The 27,092-nt window shown below is 33.5% G+C and overlaps 1 protein-coding gene across 28 annotated transcripts in view; it reads right to left on the reverse strand.

The window, feature by feature from the left end:
• The window catches only part of nedd4l (NEDD4 like E3 ubiquitin protein ligase), a 152,491-nt gene that overhangs the window by 81,593 nt on the left and 43,806 nt on the right, over positions 1-27,092 (reverse strand). For all 28 annotated transcript variants that reach the window (XR_015520013.1, XR_015520012.1, XR_015520011.1 and 25 more), the window contains exons 3-5: positions 19,275-19,356; positions 6,916-6,954; positions 5,390-5,443 (exon numbers count right to left, since the gene is read on the reverse strand). Coding sequence is in view for 25 of the 28 variants with exons in the window: in XM_087300874.1 (XP_087157000.1) it covers positions 5,390-5,443; positions 6,916-6,954; positions 19,275-19,356 (175 nt within the window). In the remaining 3 variants the exon portion in view is untranslated. The remainder of the gene's footprint in view (positions 1-5,389; positions 5,444-6,915; positions 6,955-19,274; positions 19,357-27,092) is intronic.

A 27,092-nucleotide genomic window follows, 5' to 3' on the forward strand; every position in this document is an offset into this window, starting at 1 on the left:
GCAAGGAATATCACCTTCCTTTTAGGTTCAAGTCATAGACATGCATGAACAGCTGTCACATTTGAGTGCTCCAAAAATGTCAACATGCTTTCCATCTTGGAATAGTCGGCATGTCTATCAATTAGATATGTCAATATTCAATAATCCAATATATCATGATAATGAACACATGAAACATCAATATAGTGAGCACTTACAAACACAGTAAATAATTATTTTAGCTTTTAGAGTGCTTTTAAGATTATTCGCTATGTTGCTGTATATTAGCAGTGGTTTCTTGAACGAAATGTCTGAAGACTAAAAAGACAAACAAACATTTTAACATTATTCAAAGTTACAACATTTTAAATTCAAAGACTTTATAGGTTTTTTGATCTTTAACTTTATACAAAAACGTTCCATTTCTTAACATTGGCTCATTTAACTAAAGTCACTGTAATGAAATTAAAAGCATTAAAACCTTAAGCCCCATTCAAACGGGGCGTCAGCGTCAAAGCTTCCCATTCACTTTGAATTGGTGACGTCAGTCATTGCCGAACTGCATTGTGGATCCGTCGGCGCCGCTTCAGAGGAAAATTTGCAGAAATTGGGTCTAGCTCAACTTTTCAAGTGCCGACGGAAGCGTCAGCCAATCAGATTGCTGTATGCAAATACACCAGCTCAGACAGTGGCCTTTTGCTGACTGAATTTTATTGGCTGACCCCAACTTCAGACACACCTTCAGTCAAGCGTTGACGCTGAAGCCCCGTGTGAATGGTGCGTTAGGTGACGTTAATTTCTTAAGGCTGATTTATTCTTGAATCAAGCACACACATAAGCTCCGGTGCAGCCTTAGGGCAGTCGTGTAGCCCTCACCGCTGATGCGCAGTTACTAGTTATTAGTTAACACCTAATAGTGCATTAAAGTTAAAATTCATAAGTCATTATATTAAATGGAGCTAATAACTAGGCCCAACAGGGAATCTACGAGTGCAGAAATCTGCAGACTCCCACAGATTTTCAGCCAGTCATTGAGTCTATTTATTTACTTGTGTAAATGTGCGCAATTCAGTTTTTAAATTAATTTCACTAATATTATTGTGATATAATAATAGTAATATTAAAACATTCATATGATTTATTTACAATACAGTTTGCAAAGTAATATTATTTTACTTGAATAAACATTTAGTAGATATACAATTTAGTGGATCTAGATAGATTTGCATTGTAAACATTAAATAAAAGTAAAAAATTTTTTTTTTTTCTTTTCATATATTAAGTTTTTAGTTATGATACTCCGAAAACTATTCTGCATAAATGAGCCGATTTTTTTTTACTAAATTCTCTGCAGAAATAGCGAAAAAATGTCCACAGATTCTGTCTGGCCATACTAATAACTTATAAAATCAATTAGCTTAATTTGTACAACCATAATCATGCTAATTTTCAGTTGTTTTCAATGCATTAACTACTGTTTACTAGGAGAAGTTAGTGTCACTTATTGTACAGCTACATTCTTTTGCAATTTATATAAAAAAATGTTTATTTACTCTGAAAATGTATATACAATAAAGTGCAAAACACATTTTTTAACTTACAGAATGTTTGGTGTTTAATACCTGTTGAAGTAAACTTTCTTTTGTTGTGTAGGTCAATATCGGGATCATACCATATGTTAAATGATGAAAGCTTCAGCAAATAATTGCAACAGGAAAATTCGATACCAGCAAAAGCTTATACTCTCAATAACAATCAAGGAGTTTTCCAAGATGCTACATTTTCATAAATGTGTAAAACTGCAGACTCAATCTAAAAGTTCACTTCCAGTATGGAGAGCGGCTTAAGTATAATAGCCAAAAGAAACAGCAGTAAAGTGGTGTCTATGTATAGACTACCTGACAAAATTCTTGTCGTCAATCCTTGTTGTAAGTGCAACAAATAAAAACTCGACTTCTAGTTGATCATTTTGAAAAGTGGCAGAAGGTAGATTTTCCTTCTCATACTTCAGCCTCCACATCAAAGTTTCTGAAAGCAAAGAGGGTCAAGGTGCTCCAGGATTGGCCAGCCCAGTCACCAAACATGAACATTATTAAGCATGTCTGGGTGAATCAAAAGAATCTTGATGAACTCCGGGAGTCCTGCAAGAACGCTTTATTTGCCATTCCAGATGACTTTATTAATAAGTTTTTTGAGTCATTACAGAGATGTGTGGATGCAGTTCTCCAAGCTCATGGGAGTCATACACTATATGAATTATTTTTCCACTGTTGAGTTACAAGACTTTTTTTCTAAGCAAAGTCAGACCCTACTTTCCTAGAAATTAAAAAATCAAGGCAGGATCATATTTTATTTTGGAAAAATAAGCGTAATCTAAAGGTCTTTGCCTTTCATATAAGCCCCTTCTGATACCAACTGATCAACTAGAAGTTATTATTTGGTGTTCCTAAAACTTGGATAAGCGACAAGACTTTTGTCAGGTAGTGTATACAAGTAGATCTACAGCCTCCATTTGAGAGTCCCTGGTTTATAAGATGCAGCTGCATTATGAACAACACACAATAGCAATAACTATAGACCATCTTTTGAAACATTATGCCTAAATCAGCCAATTGGTTCACAGTTTGTAACTCTCTGCAAGATAAACTGTGTAAATTGGGTCCAACAATGCTGTAATCAATCTGATTTCTTAAATGAGCTTTAAGCTGCTTCTTTTCAAATCATCTCTTCGTTAAAAAAGCAAATGATTTTGTACCACAGCAGAATGTACTGCAGGTAACAGCATATCAAGCAAAGCAACTGAGCATCGTTGCCATGGGGACACTAATGAATGGTTGAGAGCTGACATTAGTTGCATAACAGTAGAATTTTCTGACATTGTTACACAATTAATACACTACTTGATGTTGTATCTTCCTGTGGCATGTCAATGACTAGAGCATAAAAGTCATTTTTCAGAATGTTCGAATGGTTCTTTCTGGGGAATGTTAAAGAGGTGCAAGCTATTTTAAGACCAAAAAAAGTGGAACACACAAGCTCTATTGCAAAACTTTGTGAGATGCATAATTAGATGACTTTTTAAGGCACATTTTTTTTTGCACTAAATGTATGTTTATGCTAATGTTTATGACACAATGTTTTTAGGCACACAGTTATTTTTATTTAGCTTCTTTTTGTTTAAATTGACGTTTTATTTTTCAAACACAGTATGATATGAATTGAAATCATTATACAACCACTAGTCACCTTAAAAAAACCTAAAATATAGATAATAAGAATCTAAAATACAGAATACAATAAGTAGTAAAAAGTAGTAAGTACAATGTAATAAGTAGTAAAAAAAAAACAGAACATTTTAGAAGTACACTGTTAATTTGAATCTACAGTAAATTACCAGCAGTAGTTCGACAGTAACTTACGGTAAAATCAGCAAGAGTACTGTATTTACATTGACAGCACCGTTTATCTTGCTCTATATGCATTTACACTATTGTATAAAATACAGTCATTTTCAAAATGCAACTTTAAAATACACTAACATACTGCATAGCTGTCCTACATTAAAATACAGTTAATATTACAGTTAAATACTGTGTGATTTACTAAAATCGTTAAAAGTGTAAAAAATAAAAGTTATATACAGAAAATGTAAATTATTTAAACTTTAGAACGTCAGATATCTGTACAGCACTTCTGTCAACAACTGCTGCTTTAAATGTACTTTATAACTAACTAACTGTTCAAGATCATGCTGAAAAGGTTGTTCTGTAGTGCAACATCAATGTGTCATGCAAAGAAACATGATTATTTCATAGTCTCGCTTAGCCAGATCTTCAGTATATTGACTCAACCTAAAAACAACTATCAAAACAGTGTCATTTCACAATGAACTTTTCTTTCGAAATGCATTTGAGTTGCATAGCTTATGCAAACATATACACATTATTATGATTAGATGCTTTATTAACTGCTGTTTTCTCACCGCTGTCATGTTTTTGGCATTTATTTTATCAAGAGAAAAACATGAAGCACATATTTACAAATGCATCTAAACATTTCTCTCTTCAACTTCTCTATGACAGTATTATATGCATGCTGACATATGCATGAGGATTGTGGGACCTTTTCGTGCAGAGAAGCAAGCGCTGAGTGTCGAGAATTTGAAGAAATGTTCAACTTGACGCCTATCACAGTGAAGCGAAGGAAACGACATCTGTCACATGCATTTTAAAATCTGCCAACACTGCTGAAAATTTTAATTTAATCTTAAAATCGCATTGCTAGAGTAGCCAGAGTATGTAGTAAGGAACTGTAAAATGCAATTCACTTGATTTTGAAGTAGAGATGGAAAGTGTTTTTTTAAAAAAAACTAAAGTCTTGATGTCATATTTAAAAGTGCTAAAGATGGCACTATGCAACTTTGCCCTTCTGACATAACCTTGTTACACAGAAACAGGAAGAAAGACAGTGTTTTTAAAACCATTCACATGGGCTGCATCCGTACATACCATACAGTAGGGTCACGATACTGGAATTCAGTACCAACCGATACTGAGATTTTAAAAACGTCGATTTCTCGCTAGCATTTGAGCGCTGTTGAGCACGTTCTTAAACAGCTCTGATTTGCTATTGACTTACACGTGCTCAACAGAAATGACTGATTGAGAAGGTTATCAGTTCACCGAACTCACCGCTGTTTACTGAGGGTAAACACAGATACAGGCACACTGAAGCGTTTCAAAGTCATGTCGATCAGCTGGTTTGTATACAAGCTGAAATTTAAGTGATCCGCTGATGAATCACGGCTTTAAAATGCTCCAGTGTCCCTGTATATGTGATTACACTCAATAAACAGTTGTGAGTTTGGTGAACTGATGACCTTCACAACCAATCACAGTCATTTCTGTTGAGCATGTAAACACAATGGCAAATCAGTGCGGTTTAAAAATGCAAACAAAATTGCTCGAATGGATGTTTCCAAATTTCAGCATTGATTGGTACCGAATTCCAGTATCGTGACAACCCTACTATACAGTATGTGAAAATCAATACGTAAACCAAGTAAACAATGAGTTAACCGTAAACCAAATAAACAAGTCAGAGACTTTATGATGGTTTTGTTGTGCGCGATTACATTGGTGCCCTTTGTATAATCACAGGCATTAAATATTGCCAATAAGCGTGAGCAAAATCTTCCTGGTGTGCACCGGCCTTTAGATTCTTGTAAATTAAAATTGCACAAAAGCAAACCCAAGCTTTAAGTTGCTGTCTGTAGTTCATAAACGGCCACAAGTGTCGCTAACAACAACGATTACGGATTCCTACATATAGCCCACAAATAACATAAATAGTACAAGTAATATGCCTGCTACAACTCGAACCAACGGGAACAGTCAAAAATGATTCTTACCAAGCGGTTTTCGTCAAAGACCTCGAAAAGAAGCCTGTGGTTTTGTGGGCAGACCTGTAGACAGGACATAAACGAGAAGACAAAGTTAAAGAAATTCAGTAAATAAGCTGAAACAAGAACACACACGCATTCACAATGACATGCAAGCTACCAAAAGCTATTTGCTTTGTGCAATATAAAGCTGTTTTAATAGTTAGGGCTGTTTACAGATTCAGGTGCCAAAACTGGTTTTGGTGCGAAAACAAGCACAGTGCTCTAATGAATAGTGGGCCCTTTATTGGGGACTTAGAATAGCATCTATAAATCACATCCATGTTGAATGGACTTCTAATTAAAGCAGCTTTGTGGTGCCAGAACACAATTTTTCACTAGATCGCTTTACATAGGAGCAACATTAAGAGCCATCGACGTCACACCAAGTTACATGCAGCCTCTAATAATAGATTATTACAACTGTGGCGGTGGCATAAGATGAGGTATAATAAGAGATGAGCTTTCTGAGATACCATACTCCAGAAAAAAAAAACTGATTTCTTGACAGAGTCAAGAAAAACTCTCATAAACATCCTTCATATAGAACAGTGGTCCCCAACACCGCGAATCAATAAGTACCAGGCCGCTCAAGAAATCCTTAATTATTTCCATTTTTATTCATTATCGAATTCTGAAAGATCTTTTATTTTGAAAAATTTCTTATTTTTAAAAATGACTGTATTCTCTCAGTTACATCTCAGTCCTTTGAGTGCCAAAATTTAACTCACAAGCAGCAAAATGAGTAAGAAACAAACGTATTTGGAAAGTTTCTTTGTGAAGGGAAAAAGGCTCAGTGAAGGACGCACAAACTGCCAAGCAGTAGATCCGCAACCAATTTGTCAACAAATTAGGTGAATGCAGCATGTCTGTGCAAGAATAGGATCAACTGCTGTAGATCTCAAATGACGGCAGTCATTCACATATCACGTCTTTTCCATGCGCAAGTTTGTTTCAATTTCCAATGGAGGCACCCATATTGGGAGTGACACGCACGTGGCACCCATTTGAAAACATCTCGAGTTTTCTGAATGCTGTGAGCGCACGGCGAGTCACGTGACAAGAACTAACCGATCGGCCTCATACTTTGTATGGAATATGCACATTTCAGGAAGACTAATGAACTCAGACAAACACAAAACACCCAAACACTGCAGTGCTTTTCAATTTTCTCCATAAATAAAGCTTGTATCAGAGTTGCAGCAATGTTTTGTCAGCTGGTCATCCTCTGAAAAAAAAAAACAGCTGATGGTAGCCTAGCAATCTACATATACACCCTCCCTTCCTGGGTCACAGTAAAACCATCAAGCGTTGACTGGTCCACAGTGATAAAAAGGTTGGGGATCACTGATGTACAAAATTTATCTAGTTTTCATGACATTATTAAATTCATGAGTCAGGCTTTGCTTATCTAGGGAGACACAATAATAATAATTATAAATAATAATAATAAATTAATTCATAAGTAAATAATAACCAAGGAAAAAGCTACTTACTCTGAAATAGAATTCCTCATTCCATTTGGGATTAAGAGTCTGAAAAAGAGCAAAACACACAATCATTAAATGCTTGTAAAAATAAAAAATACAAATTACAGTGGAGAAGTGAATTATATCATGACGTAATTGTATAATTGCATAATCACATGAATGTTTTTTGAAAGGCCAATGTTAAAAAGCAATGTATACTAATGATACAAATACATTTTAGAAAAACAAAAAACTCCAATTACATCATATGAATATATCTACCTTCTTTGTATAAAATGTCTACGTTTTTACAATAATAAACAAAACCCCAATACCCAAAACTTACCACAGACATGTTTAGGGGAAAAAAATCATTAAAAAAATAAATAAATAAATATAATTTAAAAAATAAAAGGAAATCTAATCAAACATCAATTCACATCACACAAAAGGATTATTTTCATCTTACGCATGTGAACTTTTCTAGAACCAAACATGTTATTATTTTACAACGAAAGTCCAATGAAGAGGTGAATAAGATTTTTCCAACATAAAGCAATACAACGCCTTGCTTGTATTAAACATATAACAAGTTTTTTTCTTTCTTTAGCAGACAAAGCACAACTGTCTTTTAGGCATTGTACATGGTTAGAAAAAGTCAAGGTTTTAAAACCACAGAATTTTTTGCTATTCCACTTCTACAGTATATGTAAGCTTTTTATTTTTATTTTTGCTGTTTTTTAGGACAACAGTATCTCCAGCAGAAAATATATTCAAAGATGGCATTTTAAATAGTATGGAAATCCGTGTTTTCGAATCAAATGAAGACAGCAGAAGTCAATGATTCATTTGAATTATTTAGCCTGACATGTTTACTGCTCCAAAATATTTTGAATGTTTCTCAAAATAAATATATTAAGTTCAAAGTGGAAATAAGTTGTTGTTTTTTATCCAGACATTTAAAAAGAACAGATTTTATAACAGTAATCACAACACTGTAAAACTGTGCTATATTTATCCAAGGTTATAGTACCGTCAGAATCTTGTACTGGTCCATGCCTACTGTATTCATACAGTACTTATTCAATATACATAAAAAAGGACATATTGGATTGGAAGAAAATTGAGAAATTTATCTAGTCACATCCAGAATTTTGGCACCTCCTCACACTCCCACACACAATGGAAAAATTTAAAATTTACCTTATTATATTTAAAACAAAGATCATATTAGGGTTGGATTTATTTAATCTTACAGGAGTAATAGAAGTTCTCATTACCCAATTATATTGTCAAAATCTCAGTCGGGAATTCAAAGTTTTTGTTGGTGCATTCAAACATAGTGTTCCAGTCCTCTACTGGAAAATCCATGTTTATATCTTGGATCCATGCTAGTCTTTTATTTCCAGAATTTTCTTTATGATTTTCCATTTCAACCTTTTTTACCAATTTATAAACATGCATGCTCTTTACTATTCATTTGAATGTCATTTCTCAACTTAATTATGAATGAAGAAACCCCCCTACTCAATTAATTCAATAAAATAAACGAAAGACAGTTAGTATCTAAAAACATCCAGATTTTGTTGGACGGTGAAGAGTGGATTATTTCCTTCATCTATCTTAGCAAACATGGTGTTATCTTGATGAGATTTACAACACAAAGGGAATTAAGAAGCAGTGACTTTGGCTAATATTTACTATGGATGAATAAAATATTTTATGGTGGCACACAGAGAAAGATAAATAGACGGAGAAAGAGAGAGAGAGAGAGAGAGAGAGAGAGAGAGAGAGAGAGAGAGACACACAAACCTAGATGATTATAAATGAATCATTGTAAATATACTGATTATTATCGTTTATTACTGTTTTATCCTAAAATGTTGATTGTTAAATGTAGTTTATTCTGATCTATTTTTGTATTGATTTGTATGAATAATATGACATAGTTAAATAATAATATAATATATTGAATATTAATGTGATATATTGAATAATATGATGTATTGTTAAAGTTTTATTTAATTATTATATATAAATATCATCTTTTTCATTATTATTTTTTACTACTATTTACTGTATGTAATGTTTTTTTTATTATATATGTATGTTACTTTTTATGTAAACTTTATAACTGCTTTGGCAATACATTTGTAACATTTGTCATGCCAATAAAGCAATTATTGAATTGAATTGAATTTAGAGAAAGAGAGAGAGAGACTGAAGTGCACTTTCTCCTTCAGAGACATCATTTTAAATGAATAACAAACATATCCATCTAAAAACTTTCAAATATTATGAAATAAATCTAATAAGCATGACTGAAGAAGAACAAATAAACTTAGAGAACAACAGCAGCAGTGGCTGTGAGGTGTGGATATGCCACAGCCTGAGAGACAGCAGATAAACCTGTGCATAATACATATATACTGTATAAAGTGAGGGAAATAAGTATTGAAGACGTCACCATTTTTCTCAGAAACCATATTTCTAAAGGTGCTGTTGACTTGAAACGTTCAACAGATGTTGATAACAACCACAGAAAATCATATATCAAAAGAAAACAAATTTAATTAGTTTACAAATAAAGCTATGTGATATAAAATGAAATGATGCAGGGGAAAAAGTATTGAACTGAAATAAAGAAAGGGAGCTATAGAAAGCACTGACAGCAGCTGAAATCTCTCAGTATTCTTCAGCAACCCTCTGCCCTTTGTCATTGTAAATTAATATCAGCTGCTTCAGTCCAACATCTACATTAGCAGGATGATGGAAATATTTCCCCCACTGTATATAATGTATTACTGTATGTATGACCTCAGTATTTCTCGCTACTGTCTATGCCACAGTGACCTTAGCATGTGTGTTTATTTGTTAACGCTTAGATATGAAATGTTCACATATGTTCTTAGTTGTAACATTGTTTATCTTGTTATGATATTTTGCTTCTATTCTTATATCAACTGTAGATCTGTCCATTGTTGTTATATTTCAAGCTTTGGCAATATTGTATTTATATAGTCATGCCAATGAAGCAAGTTTGAGAGACAGAAAAAACGAGAGCAAAAGAGAGAAAGTGCACCAGCCCTTGACTGCTATTGATCTTTTTTAAGTGGAAGAAAGAAGTTTATCTTGAAGTCAACATGACAGATTGACTGACAGGTTCATTTAAATGTCCCCAGAGGAACGCCTAATTGATTTAACAATGTACAAACAACCTGAGATGATTTTTACTTTAATAAACATTACATTATCAGCAAATTGAGAGCAAAACATTGAACTGAATTGTAACACTACTAATGCTTTCCAGTTCTAGGACTGATTCTGAATCTCAAATTTCCAAAAAGTGACAAACTCATTGAAATGATATTCACACAAAAAATGCATTGACAGGTCATAAACATACATTTACGTGTACGCTGATATGATTTGCACACAAAAACATGCAGGGTGTAATAAATGTGTCTGATTTATTGGTCTGTGAACTGTGTGTCAAAGCTTGTGAAAATACTTCAGGTTATTAAAGCGTAAAAACACACCCAGGTGTAAATTATACAGGAAAGCACAGTGAAACTTCTTCAGAATCTCAAGATTTGTCCGCCTTTTAGCATTATATATTTGCTCTTACATGTTGGCCAAATCTTCTATTACCACACTTGCATCAACACAAACAGCTTAAGGCCATCAATTATATCAAAATGCACTAGCATCACACACAAGCCAAGGTTCACAAGTGAAACACACATAGTTTTGAAACATATCTGAAAAAAAAAAAAAAAACTGTTTCAGATGGGATTTTAAAATGTGACACAGTTTTTCATGGACTTTCATTACAGGACTAGTATGTCTCCCATGTGCTTAGATGACTACATCCATACATCTCTTCAATGACTCAAATAACTTATTAATAAAGTCATCTTTAGTGGCAAAGAAAGCTTTCTTGCAGGACTTCCAGAGTCTGTCAGGATTCTTTGGAATCTTCAGACATGCTCAATAATGTCCGTGTCTGGTGACTGAACTTGCCAATCCTTGATGAGGAGGCTGAAGTATGAGAAGGAGCGCTATCCTGCTAAAAAAATTTGCCCTCTCCTGTGGTTTGTGATGTAACGGGCAGCACAAATTAGGGCTGCTCGATTACGGGAAAAATCATAATCCCGATTATTTTGGTCATAATTGTAATCACGATTATTCAAAATGATATACAGTTGAAGTCAAAATGATTAGCCCTCCTGTTATTATTATTCACAAATGATGTTTAACAGTACAAGGAACTTTTCACAGTATTTCCTACATTATTTTTTATTCTGGAGAAAGTCTTATTTGTTTTATTTTGGCCAGAATAAAAGCAGGCTTAAATATTTTTCAAACTATTTTAAGATCAATATTATTAGCCCCCTTAAGAAATAGATTTTTTGATTGTCTGCAGAATAAACTCCTGTTGTGCAATAATTATACCCTAATTACCCTAACTTGCATAATTAACCTAATTAGGGAAAACATGCAACAAACTCCGTGGATCATGGATACAAACCCATACCACCCTACATGAACAGCAAAATACTGTGTGCCGTGGGTCCGTGGACGCGGTCTCACCCAATCATCAACGCAAGATCTCACAGCATGGCAGAGGCAGGCCTACCTTGCCTTCAGAAAGCACGTGCAGTCATTAATAATTAAGAAGCCGGCCCTTCTCATAGGATAAGAAAACTCCGCTATGAATACTAATGAGAAACCGACGCATCATCTTTGGACTTGCAGTTTTGCGCTACATCGCAAATTGTTATCCTGCCCCAAAAATCATTTTAAACCTGGAAGCTGAAATTAGCTGACAAAAGCTCAAAATTATCCAGTTTTCCCCACAATTACAGCTAACGGGTGCGAACATTGTCTTAACTGATGCTCAACACACAAATCTGTTAAAATCTCAAAAAAGTGCTCCAGGGTTTTGTGAACCTTTAAGATGACTTAAGATGTGTGTGCTCCTCTCATCTCTGAGGCTGAGCGCAGTCACACAAGAGCATGCGATCTCTTTCGCGCTTTTAAAAACATGAATGATTAGAATGTACATCAACAAATGATGCGCATCCCGTGCTGCAAAAGTTATATTACAATACATGCTATTAGTAGTTTTCATGTGAAACTGAGCTTTACAGAGCAACAAATGTGTACAACTGGAAAGGCGTGGTATATGATGCAATAATCGTTTTATCTTGATTTTTATCCAAACTTTTTCATAACCGTTAGAAGCCAAAATTGAAATCGAAACTGAATTTCGATTAATTGCATAGCCCTAGCACAAACGTCTAATTAAGACTGTTAATGTTGCCATCCACTTTGCAGATCTCTCGCACACCCCCATACTGAATGTAACCCCAAACCACGATTTTCTCTTCACCAAACTTGACTGATTTCTGTGAGAATCTTGGGTTCAAGTGCGCTCCAATAGGTCTTCTTCAGTATTTGTGTTGATTGAGATGCAGCTCAACAGATGATTCATCAGAAAAATCTACCTTCTGCCACTTTTCCAAATGGTCAACTAGACGTCAAGTTATTATTTGTTGCTCTTACAACTGGGATGAACAACAAGATATACATAAAATATGCAACTTATTTGAATCAACTGACAGACTGAACTTTTTCACAGAATATAATCATCTGCAAAACCAGTCTGTCCACTCTGATTCACTATAGTATGTCTCTGCTCATCTATTAAAGTCAGCAAGTCACAGTGAACTGAAACCCTTTTTTCCCCCCTCACAGAGACGGAATCTGTCATGGCGGCCAGGGCATTTGCTCTCCTCCGATTTGATCCTTTCTGACATTCCCACAGCGCCTGGCAGTCAAATGCCCATCTGGTTATCATCCTACAACCAAACCGAGTCGACTGGAAGCTCATTACACATCGCATTTTCAACTATCGTTCCCACAACTACTCCCACAGGACATTATCTGTGGCTCTGTTATCAAAGCACATGGTTTCTCTTAGCCTTGTTATGCCGATGACACTCATATCTCAATCCTATAATCTCCCTCCATTTCCACTTTCTCCATAGTCTGCATCTCTGACGTTCCAGCCTAGATAACTAATCAACACCTTTAGCTTAACCTAGACAAGACGTACTTCCTCTTATTCACGGCCAAACAGCCACCAAACAAGCCATCCCCATGTATGCTGGTCATACAGTTGTCCAATAGAAAATCCTGTCGTAGCTCTAATCTGTCATTGTCTACACAGAGTTTTATAATAGGTAATTGCATATTGTAAAGCAAGCTTAAAGTGGAATCTCACCAGCTCTGCTTATGTAAACGCTAAGCACACATAGGGATAAAAATACCTTTAAAAAACGAGAATGGATTATAATGGAGAATAATATGTTTTATAGATGTTGACACATTTGCTATGAGCTGTGGTTTTCAAACATTTTGCACATTTTCAGGTAACACATTCATTTCTCAGGTCTGCAAAAAAAAAAAAAAAAAAAAAAAAAAAAAAAAAAAATATATATATATATATATATATATATATATATATATATAGTTAATATATTAATATATATATATATATATTATTTATTTATTTATTTTTTGCAAAAATGATTTTGTGTACTCAAAAAGCATATTAAAAGGCTACTTAAGAGGGAATTTTAACAAATACAAAATTAAATAAAAAAAAATTCATAATATTTTTAAATCAATAAAATAAATAAAACATAAAATTTAATAATAATAATAATAACAATAATAACAAATACAATAAATAATAAATCAATTATATAATACTTTTTTTAATTAAATAAACATTACCCGAAAAAAAAATTGGGGGTTTACATTTTTTTTCCCTAAACTTTACAGCAATAACCTTCATGACAACAATAAGTGAAAAACATATATAGCTACTGTACAAAAAAACTGACTCAGAAAAGTGCTCGAGTAACATGTAATTCTTGTTTTATACAGTAAACTGCTGATTCCATTTTTTCCTAATGTAAATGAACAATATTCATTTAATAATAATATAATTTATAACACTCCATTCTAATATAAAAATACAAGGAAGCACCAAATTTAATAACAATAATAAACTGAACCTTCAACTCATTCACGGTCAATAAAATGTTACCATTTTTTTATCAGTATAATTTAGGTTACTGAGTTAAATATAAAAAGTCTTACAAAATTACTTTAAAATTTTAATTGAATAATATAAGGGATTGTTATTTTAGTTTTTAACCAAGTCCATTCAGAATTTTTGTTGTCTTCTCTAGAATTTACATGCATCCTAGTTGAGACATTGAAAATGCGCATGAAAAACGTATCTGCATAACTGAGTAGGATAAACTTTTTATTGGATAAGATAAACTACGCTGGAAACACTTTAACCGAACAAATTCCAAAATGCACATTAAAAAAAAAAGTCATGTGATTTTGTTACAAGAGATCATGTGATGATAAAAAAATGTGTGCGAACGGACAAACCAGCCGGATGGAAACGCTGCTTTATTTGCCAGTCTTTTATGCGAAATTCTAGTTTTGCGCATACATTTAATTCACATTTTTAGGAGGAAACATACTGACAGACAAGTTTATCATTTTTAGACAACAAAATTCTGACACTTAAACTTTAAATTAGGAATCAATATTTAGTGGAGCAACCATGACAATATTTGGATTTTAAATTTGAAAGAACTTTCATGGAAACTTTATGGAAAACACCTCATAATGGACCCATTTCAAGGATTTATTTTTTGGCGTAATAAACGGTCATCATAAGCATCTTAAATCCTTTAAAGTTTTGAATTTTTTGATTTAAAGAAAAAAAACACATGTACATTTGTACTGCATGCATTTATGTATGTATTAAATCATCTCAGCATTAAATTACAAAAAACTAATTACTGCTTGTGTGAGGGATTTGTAATACAGTGTATATGGGACAGACAGTAAATTTGACGTTGTTCTCTCTTCTGACTGGCGTTATCAGTCTCACACATATTCTTTCCTTTTTTTGATAGTCTTGATAACACCATGGTGGAGTTTTTCTTTTATTATTTGAGCAAATAGAATTGTAAAAAAAATGATAGTGCTCTTCCATTCACTACGCTACAAGTTTACTCAACTGTGACAACATCCACTACTGAGAAATCCGGAAATGTGTTAAGGGTAGTCATATTTACACTTTTAAATGAAAGCCCGGTGGAAGCATATCATTGCTGGATGAGGGCATGCGTTCTGCTGTTTCATGCCACAGGCCATTGAGTTTCCAGACTTGTCTATCAAAGCATCCGTCAACACTGAGACCTGGGGAATGAGGAGGCTTATGTTCCACACAGCAGTGCATTGTCAGCTATTAATAACCTGAAGAGTCTGCAGTCACAGCACAGGAGATTCCAGAGTAAGGGCTTTACTGATTACTCACTTAATGACACTCAATGGACCCAAATGCTGACCGTCCAGCTAGCTTAATTTATCTGCCCGAGATAGAACTACATTCAGGCTTTCATTTCTGTGGTCTAAAAGAAATCGGTTAAAATGTGAATAAATCAAAATGAATGAATAAAAATAAAATTCTAAACGAAATACATTAGAATTATATTGAAAACAGGAAAGTAGTTTAAATTACAATTATTACTTATTAAAAGATATATTATACACTGATAACACAAAGTTATATAACATTAGTCAATACATTATACAGTAAGAAATATATTTGTAAAGAAAATCATTAGAATCATTATTAAAATTATAATTATTAATTATTAATAGAGAGTCTTTCCTTTTTTGGAAGAAAGTCTTATTTCTTTTAGTTTGGCTGCAATTAAAGCATTTTTAAAAATGTTTAAAAACTATTTTTATGGTCATTATTATTAGCCCACTTAAGAAATCCTTTTTTTTTTACTTGATTGGCTACAAAACAAACCACTGTTGCACAATACCTTGCCAAATCAACTTTGATAATAACTTAGTTAATAACTACAAAAGTATTAATGTCATCATGGCAAAGAGATTAGTTGTTAGAAATTAATTAGCTCTTTTTTGTATTATTAACAACAAATTAAACTGTAATTCAGTGTAAGAACAGTTCATTTAGCAATATGCTTAAATATATTCAAAACAATGTTCATTTGATAAAGTTATATTAAAAGGCTATATTTAAAGATGCTAATTATTTGTATTTTAAAATATTTTTACTTTGCCACTATCCTTCAAACCACTAGGTATCACTAAATGTAATCATTTATTTTTTTTTGTGTCAGTGATAATTATATAAAGTAAATGATATAGTATAGTGTCTTTCAGCAAAAATAAAAATTTATAAAAATTTATAAAAAAAATAATGAAAATAAATAAATCAATAAACAATAATAATAATAATAATAATAATAATAATAATAATAATTATTATTATTATTATTATTATTATTATTATTATTCATTCATTCATTCATTTTCTTGTCGACTTAGTCCCTTTATTAATCCGGGGTCGCCACAGCGCAATGAACCGCCAACTTATCCAGCAAGTTTTTTACACAGCGGATGCCCTTCCAGCCACAACCCATCTCTGGGAAACTATTATTATTATTATTATTATTATTATTATTATTAGTATTAGTATTACTACAACACATTCATTTTCTAAATACCGGTATTATATAATAGCAAATACATTATTAAAGCACATCTGTTTTCTAAACACCAACATTATACTAGCAAAAAATAAAATAAATAAATAAATAAATAAATAGCAAATATTACGTTATTATTATAGCCATCCATTTTCTAAATACCAGCAGAAAACATGCAATAATAAAAAAATAATAATAACAATAATAATAATAGTTGTTGCTGTTGTAATTTTTATTACTACTACTACTACTACTACTACTATTATTATTACTATTATTATCGCGTGTATAATGCTGGTATTATAAATACCAGCATTATACACGCAAAAGTAAATGAATAAATAAACAAATATTATAGCACACTTGTTTTCTAAATACCAGCATTATACTTGTAAAAAATAGGAATATAAAAAAATATATAATTATATCATAATATCATTTTCTTTTATTCAGCCACACCAAATTTATAAGACATCCGCATCAAAACAAAGCTACTGTAGCACTTTGCTTTTAAAGAGGTCTGTGAATGTTACACCTAAGCTCATTTGAATTGCTAATTTCTGGTGACATTATCTGAACTGTCTCCTCCATGGATCCCAAGGACAAGCAGATAAATAGAGAGGTATAATTTAACTCTCCATTAATGTCATTGTACATACACTGTACACATTTTCTGTGGTCTCTGATCCTCTTGAAAAAGCACTTTATAAGAGTCAGTGTCATGAACCCGCCAATAACATGCCTGGATAATAATTTACCTCACAATCAAAAAAAACATATATGCTAATTATGTTTTACAAAACCATTTTTTAAATCTATGAAATGCTGGCAGTGTTATTTGATCCTCATTGATGCTATTTATATAATAATCAATACTATTAAAAATTTTTATTATTTGAACTAGTTTGAGATTTTTACAATTGCTTTGTCTATTTTGTGTAATTTTAAAATAGAATTTTTTTTTATGTTTAACTTGAGAGTATTTATTAACAGTATTATAAAGTGTATTTATATAACAGTATATAAATTAAGAGACCATTTGAAAATTTAAAAAGTTTCTCTTGATGATAGGATTTAAAAAGTAAGGCTATTATAAACTATTGTTTAGAAAAATTTATAGACACTTATTTAAAATTAAACCGTTATTGAATTAGTTATGCACATTTTACTCAAATAATCTAAACAAATAAATCCAGGAGTAAATAAATATAGAAAAATCTAGGAGTAAATAAAATCTATATGTAAATAAATACAAAAATTCTAGGAGTAAATAAATAAATAAATCTATAAATGAATAAAAACAATTTAAAATCTATGAATAAATAACTAATCAATAAATAAATCCATGAATAAATAAATAAATATATGAATAAATAAATAAATAAATAAAGGAATAAATAAATAAAATATGTAAATTTAGGAAAAAATAAATAAATCTAGGAATAAATATAGATAAATAAATAAATCTGGGAATAAATAAATAAATAAATCTAGGAATAAATAAATAAATAAAGGAATAAAAAATTAATTTAGGAATAAATAAATAAATCTAGGAATAAAAAAATAAAAAAAATAAATAAATCTAGGAATAAATAGATAAATAAATGAATAAATAAATACATAAATAAAGGAATAAACAAATAAATCTAGGAACAAATAAATAAATAAATAAATAAATCTAGGATTAAATAAATAAATCTAGGAATAAATAAATAAATCTATGAAAAATAAATAAATGAATCTAGGAATAAATAAATAAATCTATAAATAAATAATTGAATAAGTAAATAAATAAATACATCTATGAATAAATCAATAAATCTATGTATAAATTAATTAGTTCATTTATGAATAAATAAATAAATATATGAATAAATAAACAAATAAATCTAGGAATAAATAAATAAAATCTAGGAGAAGTAATTAATACATAAATCTATAAATAAATCTAGGAATAAATAAATCTAGGAATAAATAAATAAATAAATAAATAAATAAACAAACAATTCTTTGTCCCATAAAATAACTTAAAAAAAGGTGCCATGTATCAGATATGTTTATGGTCTATGTTCATTTTAGACAACACAATATATTATTTTAGATATTTTCAGAGGAGTACTATACATTTGATTAAAGTGAATATTTGGTGAATAAGAAAAAATTATATTAAAAACACAGCATTTGTCCTGTTTAATGGTAATTCCCAAAACAATATTTGTTATATACAATAAAAAAAAAAGATCAGACCTTTATAGAATTAATTATGAACATTTTACTCAAACCCACACCTAATAAACCCAAGAACTCCAGAGAAAATGATCCTTAATTTTTTACATAGCTGTAAATCAGTTTACCCAACATTAATTTTAAAAACTCTACTTTTCTTTTTCTTTTAGTTCTTTATTTATGTCATTAACAACGATGTATGGTATATAATTATTAATATTTCATGAACAAATAACATTTCTGTACTAAAAAATAAAACTAAGTAGTTTGCATAGACAAAGCTCTATATTCTCAAGACTTATGATGAAGTGTTCTGTTGTGTTATTCAAGGCCTGAAATATCCACAGGTCTATGAAAGCACTCCTCCTAGTGGTAGAGGCTTTAGTATCTCGAAAAACCACCGGTTCAACTCATCCCTTTATGTGCCTTCAGTAGATCCAGACATCCTAAAATAACACCTCATTGTTGCCAAAATAAATAAATAAATAAATAATTAAATAAATAAATAAAATAACAATGCTGAGAGGTAAAACTCACCTTTTTGATGGTTTTCGTTTGTACTAAGGCAAGCTCGCGGTTTTCATCAGCGACATACAGGGAGAGTTTGACGTATGGATCACTAGAAGGGAAAAAAATGCATTATAAAAATGAAAAACACATGATACATCATTATATATTATTAATATTATACTTTAAAACAGGCCTTAGAATGGCAAGGCAATGAAATAATGAAGTAATAAAATTGTCACATCACAAACACTCAAAGAACAATTCTGACTGAGGTAGATAAGCTAGTAGGTCACCAGTCCATTCACAAACACACACGTAATTTGTTATGTAACATCTGATATTGTGTGATGCATGTTTTTGTACTCTTAAACCTTTTAATCAATTCACCACAATACGGACCATAAAGAAAGTGATCTGTTGTGCCACATTAATAGCTTGTTTCCACTGACTGGTACAGTACGGTACGGTTCATGTCAGTATGGGTCACCTTTATCAGGCTTGCGTTTCCACTATAAAGGGTACTCTTTTGGTGGGCGTGGTGTATGACAAAGTTTCAGTCGCATCATTCGAGGAACTCCAATAAAGGGGGTCTCCAATAAAGCTGTACGGGTCGCTCACATATCATATGAGAAGCACCTCTCACAAAACAGATGCTTTACTCACATAAATACTTGTGTATAAATTTTTGTTGTTACAAATAAATGTTATTACTAACTTTTCTATGAACAGGATTTGATTATAACTGTAGATCAATCACAGCATAAAATAGCCTACTGTAACATCTGTAAGAATATTAAATAAATAAATAAACATATGAACACATACACCCCCTACAGTCTCAAATATGTTACCAACTATACTGAAAAACTACACACAGCAGACATTAGGTTCAAAACAACACAAAATATAGCCCATAATCAGAAAAAACCTCTCATCTGTGTCTGTCATCTTCAGCAGCACATTTAGCCTCTGTTAGAGAGTAATTCCATCATTCCCAGTTCATATTAGTTCAAAAGGTGATGAGAAAAATTAAAACAAGGCAGTTTGTTCGAGTTTGCTGATGAAATAATGTGCTCCTTTTTTCCCGGCTTCTCCTTTTCCTGGCTTCACTCTCGCATTTCTCAGTGTCTGACAGTATCTGGTTTCAAAATCACGTCAATAATCAAGCGCACAGTATTATCATCAGTTCTAGAAGTTTGTTATTTCAGATATTGACGTGCGACGAGCGCAACCAAGAAATCAAAAAACGCACGCGCTTCAGACTGGCTCGTAAAAAACTATGAAAGAAATCAAAAAACGCTTGCGCTTCAGACTGGCTCGTAAAAAACTACGAGGCACAGGGTAGATTCTGCTTTACTCCATGGCTTTGTGGCTGTTCATCAAGACGACAACAAGGTTTGTTTGAGCCCGGATCGACCATGGCTCGTTATTATATGTATATATAATTCCGCTGTAATGTCTCGGCTGTGTGTGTATTTTAAACATGGCGGGGTTTTATGTTTTCATTCTGGCTTGTTGCGCAAGCGAATGACGCATCTCTGTAAACCAATAGCGTTCAGCTGGGCGTCTAGCTCCACCTTTTGGTACACTTTCTTGTGTTTGGTACCCTTTTGAAAGAGTGCCGAAAAAGTGGTACAGTACGGTTCGGTTGAGTAACCCTTTTGACAGTGGAAACGGCCATAAAAGCGTACCAAACTGAACCGTACAGTACCGTCCCACTCAATGGAAAAGGGCCATAATAAAAGCCAGACCCGCATTAACAGGGGCAGTTCAAAATATTCAAAACCTGTGGGAGTTTCTCTCTGTCTCGCACTAAACGCAGTCGACCAATCGCAACAGACTGGGTCATCTGTCCAATCAGCGCAGATTTGCATCGTGCTAAGGAGGGGTTTGGGAACAAATTAATCGCTGAACAAATCATATGAGAGTCGTTGTGATAATTAAGTAAAAATAAATGCAAATTATAAGACTGAAAGTGTTTTTTGACCTTGCATACATATTAGCCTGTTGTTGGAGACCTCCAAAAACAAAATATTAAGTTTTTTTAATGCACAATAGAGGCTTATTAAAAAACTAAAACAAAGGCTAAATATAATTTACACAAAAAGTCACAGATTTAAAAAAAAAAAAGAAAAAAAAGAAAGAAAAAAATAAGTCACAGACATTTTTGTGGCAGTTACTTTAGGATACTGTGTCCAGCACTACTTCTAGATACAAGATACTCTCGTGCTTTATGCTGTGTTTTGTTTTTTCGAACTTGCGTCTCACGTCTTTGCTTCTAAAAATGTGAGACGCAACAGTTTGGAATGATTAAAAAAAAACAGTCTAAAGCATGAGGGTATCTGGACACAGCCACAAAGCACACGTTAACATTACCTTGCAATGGTTGCCCCGCCTCTGAGCTCTTCTGATTGGTCTACTGCTATGGAATTGACAGTGACAAGCTGCACTGCGTGTAAAGGTTGAAGATCTTTTAACTTTCCATGCTGTCTAAAATATGCAGCACTCACACTTTAAAAAACACGAGACATAAGTGTAACAGTCACTCTTCCATCAAACACATGTTCACATTGAAAAACAACAGAAAAATACTGCAAAAATGCATTGTGTGAAGGGCCCCTTGCTTAATTGTCACAAATTTGATTTAAAGGCAATGAGCATCAATGCTGTAATGCTAATACTTATGCAAGTAAAAGTATTAGCACTTATTAAGCAGGTTTTATTTTTAGTAGCATCTGCATTTCACTAAGTGCAAAAACTCTGGGTGAGGTGAAGGTGGAAAAAATGACCAGGAAATGGGAGGGAGACAAAGAAGGGAAGTCATTAAAAAAATTAGGATTAGCACAGAAAGACTTGTTAGTTTACCAAACAGGAACAATTAAACACACAATGAGTGACAAAAGCAAACAATTGGTCAGAAGTACGTACAATCTCTATCTCAGTTGTATCATATTTTTACAAGATGTGACTGACAGTAAAAGTCATTTTATAGCATGAAGCTTCAGATAAACATAGGACTGTACAAATAACATTAAGCTATCATTAGGACACCACAAGGACAACTGTGTTTTTCTATTGTTTGTTTAAAGGTTAAGTTTATCGAATATATGTCTGAATATACTTTATTTTGTTCAGTTATTAAGTTATCCAGGTATTTACATACTACCAAATGAAAAAACATTGTGAAAAATTTACAACTGAAGACATTTTTTAAATTTTAATACATTATAAAGTGTAATTTATTCCTGCGATTCAAAGCTGAATTTTTAATATCATTACTCTTATCTTAGGTGTCACATGATCTTTGAGAAACCTTTGCGATATATTGCTCGATATGGAGCCTTAATAAACATTTTCAATGACTCATTTTGATGTGTTGTGGACTCTGTTTTATAATATAACTCTTGGTTATATATTTATACTAAAAAGGCTCAAAGAATTGAACTATAGCGACTGTATGCTCCAATTGATTGGCCAAAGATCGCTATCGGCCAATAATCACATTTAGTTACTCGATCTGTACTCGCCAATTCGGCTGATCTCATGAACCAATCGCAGGGGTTTGAATGGTAATAATTTCACCTCCTGTAATATACTAATTGCAATAAACAGTCGTTAATAGTTTATTTTGTGATTTCTCACGATAAAAAGGACTGATTTTGTGGCGAGAATTCCCAAAAAATTTTTTGGACAATTTTGCAGTTGAAAACATACATGTAAATGTTAAAAATTATATGCATTTACCATGTTACAATTTTTATATCTGTGCTATATTATTTTGTGTCAATTAGCTTCTGGCCATGACATGTCCACACTCAATGGTTAAAAGAGGTGTGTTTAAGGTATTATAAGCAGCATCCTTTAATTATTCTCTTAGGTAAGGCAAGATCTCCACTTAAGTATCGGACTTAAATGAAAATGTGCTAGACGCATTATAAAGCTTGAAGCATTAAAATCAGTTCTCTGTATCAGCCGATTACCAAGACAAAGAATAGGTACTTGGTATTGGCAGCATAAATCCTAATCGGAACATCCCTTAAAATAAGTATTGAACACTACATCATTTTCTCAGAAAACATACTTCTAAAGGTGCTGCTGACTTGAATTTTCCCTAGACTTTCCCTAGATGTTGGTGACAACCAAATAAATTCATATATCCAAAGAAAACAAAACTAGTTCCTTTACAAATTAAGTTATGCATAATAAAATAAAATGTCAAGGAAAAAAATTGGACACATGAAGAAAGGGAGGTGTAGAAAGGCAGTGAAAGCCCAGACAACAGCTGAAATCTCTCAGTAGTTCTTCAGGAACCCTCTGCCCTTCCTCATTGGAAATTAATATTAGCTGCTTCAGTCCAACATCTGCATTATCAGGATAATAAGGAAAAATCAGAGTAAACATTTCAGCAAGACAATGATCCAAAACACAGCCAAGGAAACTCGCAAATGCTTTCAGAGATAGAAAATCAAGCTGTAGAATGGCCCAGCCAATCACCTGACTTGAATCCAATAGAAAATATAAATTAAAGATCAGATTTGATAGACGAGACCCACAGAACTTCACACCACAGAATCATTTACCAAATTGTGGTTAAATTCCATGCCAACAGCTCCTTTAGAAATATTCTTTCTAGGAAAAGAACATGACGTGTTCTACACTTATTTTCCCCAACTGTATGCAGCTATTACTTTATTTTTCAGTGTACTGTATAGTCTTAACTTATAAGTCTGTTTGTCATATTGTTTTTGCTTATTGGTGCTTTTTTTATACCTGAAAGCGATTACACTGACTTGACGAACAACAAGGAAACGCAATGACTTCACATGACAACAAACACGTAGTTCAAGGAAAAAATGATGTCATTAGTCCTTGTTTTTAAGAACTCAACGGAATTTCACTGAATTTACTCAAAACAAACACTTTGCTCAAAACCAATAACAAATGCGTTGTACAAAAACAGCCTTGTGACTAGGAACTGCTGATTTGACTGAATCCCAGGTGTCTTATACTCTCCATAAGTGTCTGTTGCTGTTTTCACTCAGGAATATGACAATAGCAGACACTTTTGCCAATATGGGCAACACCACATAAGGTCACATTTACAGATAACCAAATCTATGTTTTCTTGTTAAAGGCATAATGACGTTTCTGTGTTAAGTGTTGATAATTGTCTGGATTCTTCAGGTGGTAGTTTGGGTTATCCTCAAGGTTACGACCCTGTACAACAATACTGACTTCACGATGGAGTTGACCAGACAGGTCATGGTGGTCAAAGTAAGTTCTCTCGAAGCCCAGATGTACTTGAGCTGGGTGAAAGCTGTTCTTACTTTGCCCTAACGTCTGTATCTGTTCCACCCTGCTGGTCGATGATCCTGCCCAGGTACACTACCACTACTGATTATATAAATATCAGGATACCACCAAAAAAGGATGAACCACATCCAAAGGGAGTAACTCTGGAATCAAGAGGAAGCTGTCTGGAAGGGATGACCAAGTGCTAACCCAGATTGTATCCAAAAAACATAAAACCACAGCTGCCCAACTCACTGCAGAATAAAATGCGCACCTCAACTCTCCTGTTACCACCAAAACTGTTTGTCGGGAGCTCCACAGGCTCAATATACATTGCCGTGCTGCTATAGCTAAACCTTTGGTTACTCAGGCCAACAACAAATGTTGGTTTCAACGGTTTCGGCAAGTGAAAATATTAGGCTGGGCATATGGTGAAACGTGTACCGTTTTCTGCTTCTATTGGGGGTTGACAGGTACCTCCCCATAGGTCAATTGTTACCAGGTGTTGATGAATGTCTGGATTCTCCAGGTGGTAGTTTGAGTTATCTTCCAGTAGGGGTGTCAACATTAATCGTTTCTTTGGTGCACCGCGATGCAGACGCGGACAATTCGATATCGGTTGAGTAATAATCATAACCGGTTATTACTGACGTCATTTACCTTATATGCGCTCTGTCACGAGGGAGGCGATCGCTAGTATTTACAACGCTCTAACTACTTAAATCTTATAAACTGTGCACAACTTCACTGTGTGTGTTTGCTGGATCAGTCTTTCACTGACATATACAATAAAAGAGATCACTGAGATCGAGAGAATGAAAGTATTCCATTTCTCTCTCTCTCTCTCTTTCTCTCACTCTCGCTCTCTCTCTCTCTCTCTCTCACACACACACACACACACACACACAAACAGTGGCCCATTCGACCTGCTGGCGTGGCTTTTCTTCTCCTCTCGGCTGTTTTACAGCGTTACTTCTGGATAAAGAAACGAGCGCGTGTCTGCTGAGTTTTCTCCACCGTGTCTATCATACATCAGCTGTGAGATCGCCGCTGCTGCCTGCCACTCAGTGTCACTCATCTGTGAAGAGCGCAGCGCGCAAGAGCCAATCGCAACCGTTTTTGTTGAGGGTGTGACCAATCAAAGAGGTGTAAGAGAACTAGACAAGTATCAGAAATTGAGCTGGAAATTTATATTTGTTTATATTATTTGCTTAATGCTCGTTTTGTTTAAAGTTACAGTTTATATATCTGGCTGTTTGTATTAAATGACAAAATTGTATTACAAATAATATATAAATATAAATATATTCATACATTTTAATACAAGATCTGCTGCTGTCAAGAAAAAATAAAACTGTGTATGAAAAGCATCGTCAATGCACCGTGATGCACCGAAATATCGAAATGAACCGAATCGATGGCATGATAATCATAACCGAACCGAACCGAACCGTGAGACTAGTGTAGGTTCACACCTCTATCTTCCAGGTTCGACCCTCTACAACAATACTGACTTCACAATGGAGTTGAACAGAAAGGCCTTAGTGGCCAAAGTAAGTTCTCTCGAAGCCCAGATGTTCTTGAGCTGGTTGAAAGTGGTTCTTGCTTTTCCTCAACGTCTGTATCTGATCCACCCAGCTGGTAGATGATCCTGCCCAGGTACACTACCACTACCGATTATATAAATGTCATTTAAAAAAAAATTCATGACATATCAGTATCTGTAAACAGACATTGTAGCTTAATTCATTCCTGACAGCGCATACTTCACACCGTCACACACTTTCTGCAATTAGCTGAAGTATGTAAATTAGGTTTTAGCCTAAAAGTCGCTTCTACAAACTCAGCATTTTACATTCACCAGCTTCTGGGGCATTTATTTTCATTTCGGTCTTTCCTTTAGACTGTTGTGCAGGTCTTCTCTGGCTTTTAATTGCAGTGTCTGGATTTCCCATCCTCTCTAATTGAATGTTTATGCAAAGATTCAGCTTTTCTTGATTAGCCTAAGACACTATGCCATTTCTGAGACTGGACTGTCTCGCCTTCATAAACACTACACAGACGGATATTCTCTGGCTAAAAAAGGTGGAATTTCATTTTCATGTCAAGCGATGAGGGACACATTTATGTGTGAGGATGTAAATGTCAAATGCATAAATATAAAGATGTGTAAAACAACTGACAAAAATGGCTAAGTCATCCTGAAAATAGCCTGAAGTTAAAGGCAAGAGTCGGAAAAATATGTCTGCTTTGGAATTTCTTGGATCCTTGATTCTGTTGGCCTGCATTAGATAAACCCCAGACTCCCAAATCACTGTCCCATTTTCCAGCGGTAAAGGCCACGGAGCCGCTCAGGTGTCACGGGGACACCAACAGTGCGCACAGTTACCATAGAGAAGGGCCACTTTGTCACAGTGGACTTGGTTCGGTAGGCTACTTGATTGAGTGCAAAAAGCTGAAATTAGAGGGGATTCAGGGGAAATCCGAAACAAAAGGGGGGATTCTGAGAAAGAGAACTCTCTCGACTTAATGATCTCTACTGATGGAAGTCAG

Source organism: Danio rerio, chromosome 21, assembly GCF_052040795.2.
Source record: "Danio rerio strain M-AB ecotype USA chromosome 21, GRCz13ab, whole genome shotgun sequence".
Lineage (NCBI taxonomy): Eukaryota > Metazoa > Chordata > Actinopteri > Cypriniformes > Danionidae > Danio > Danio rerio.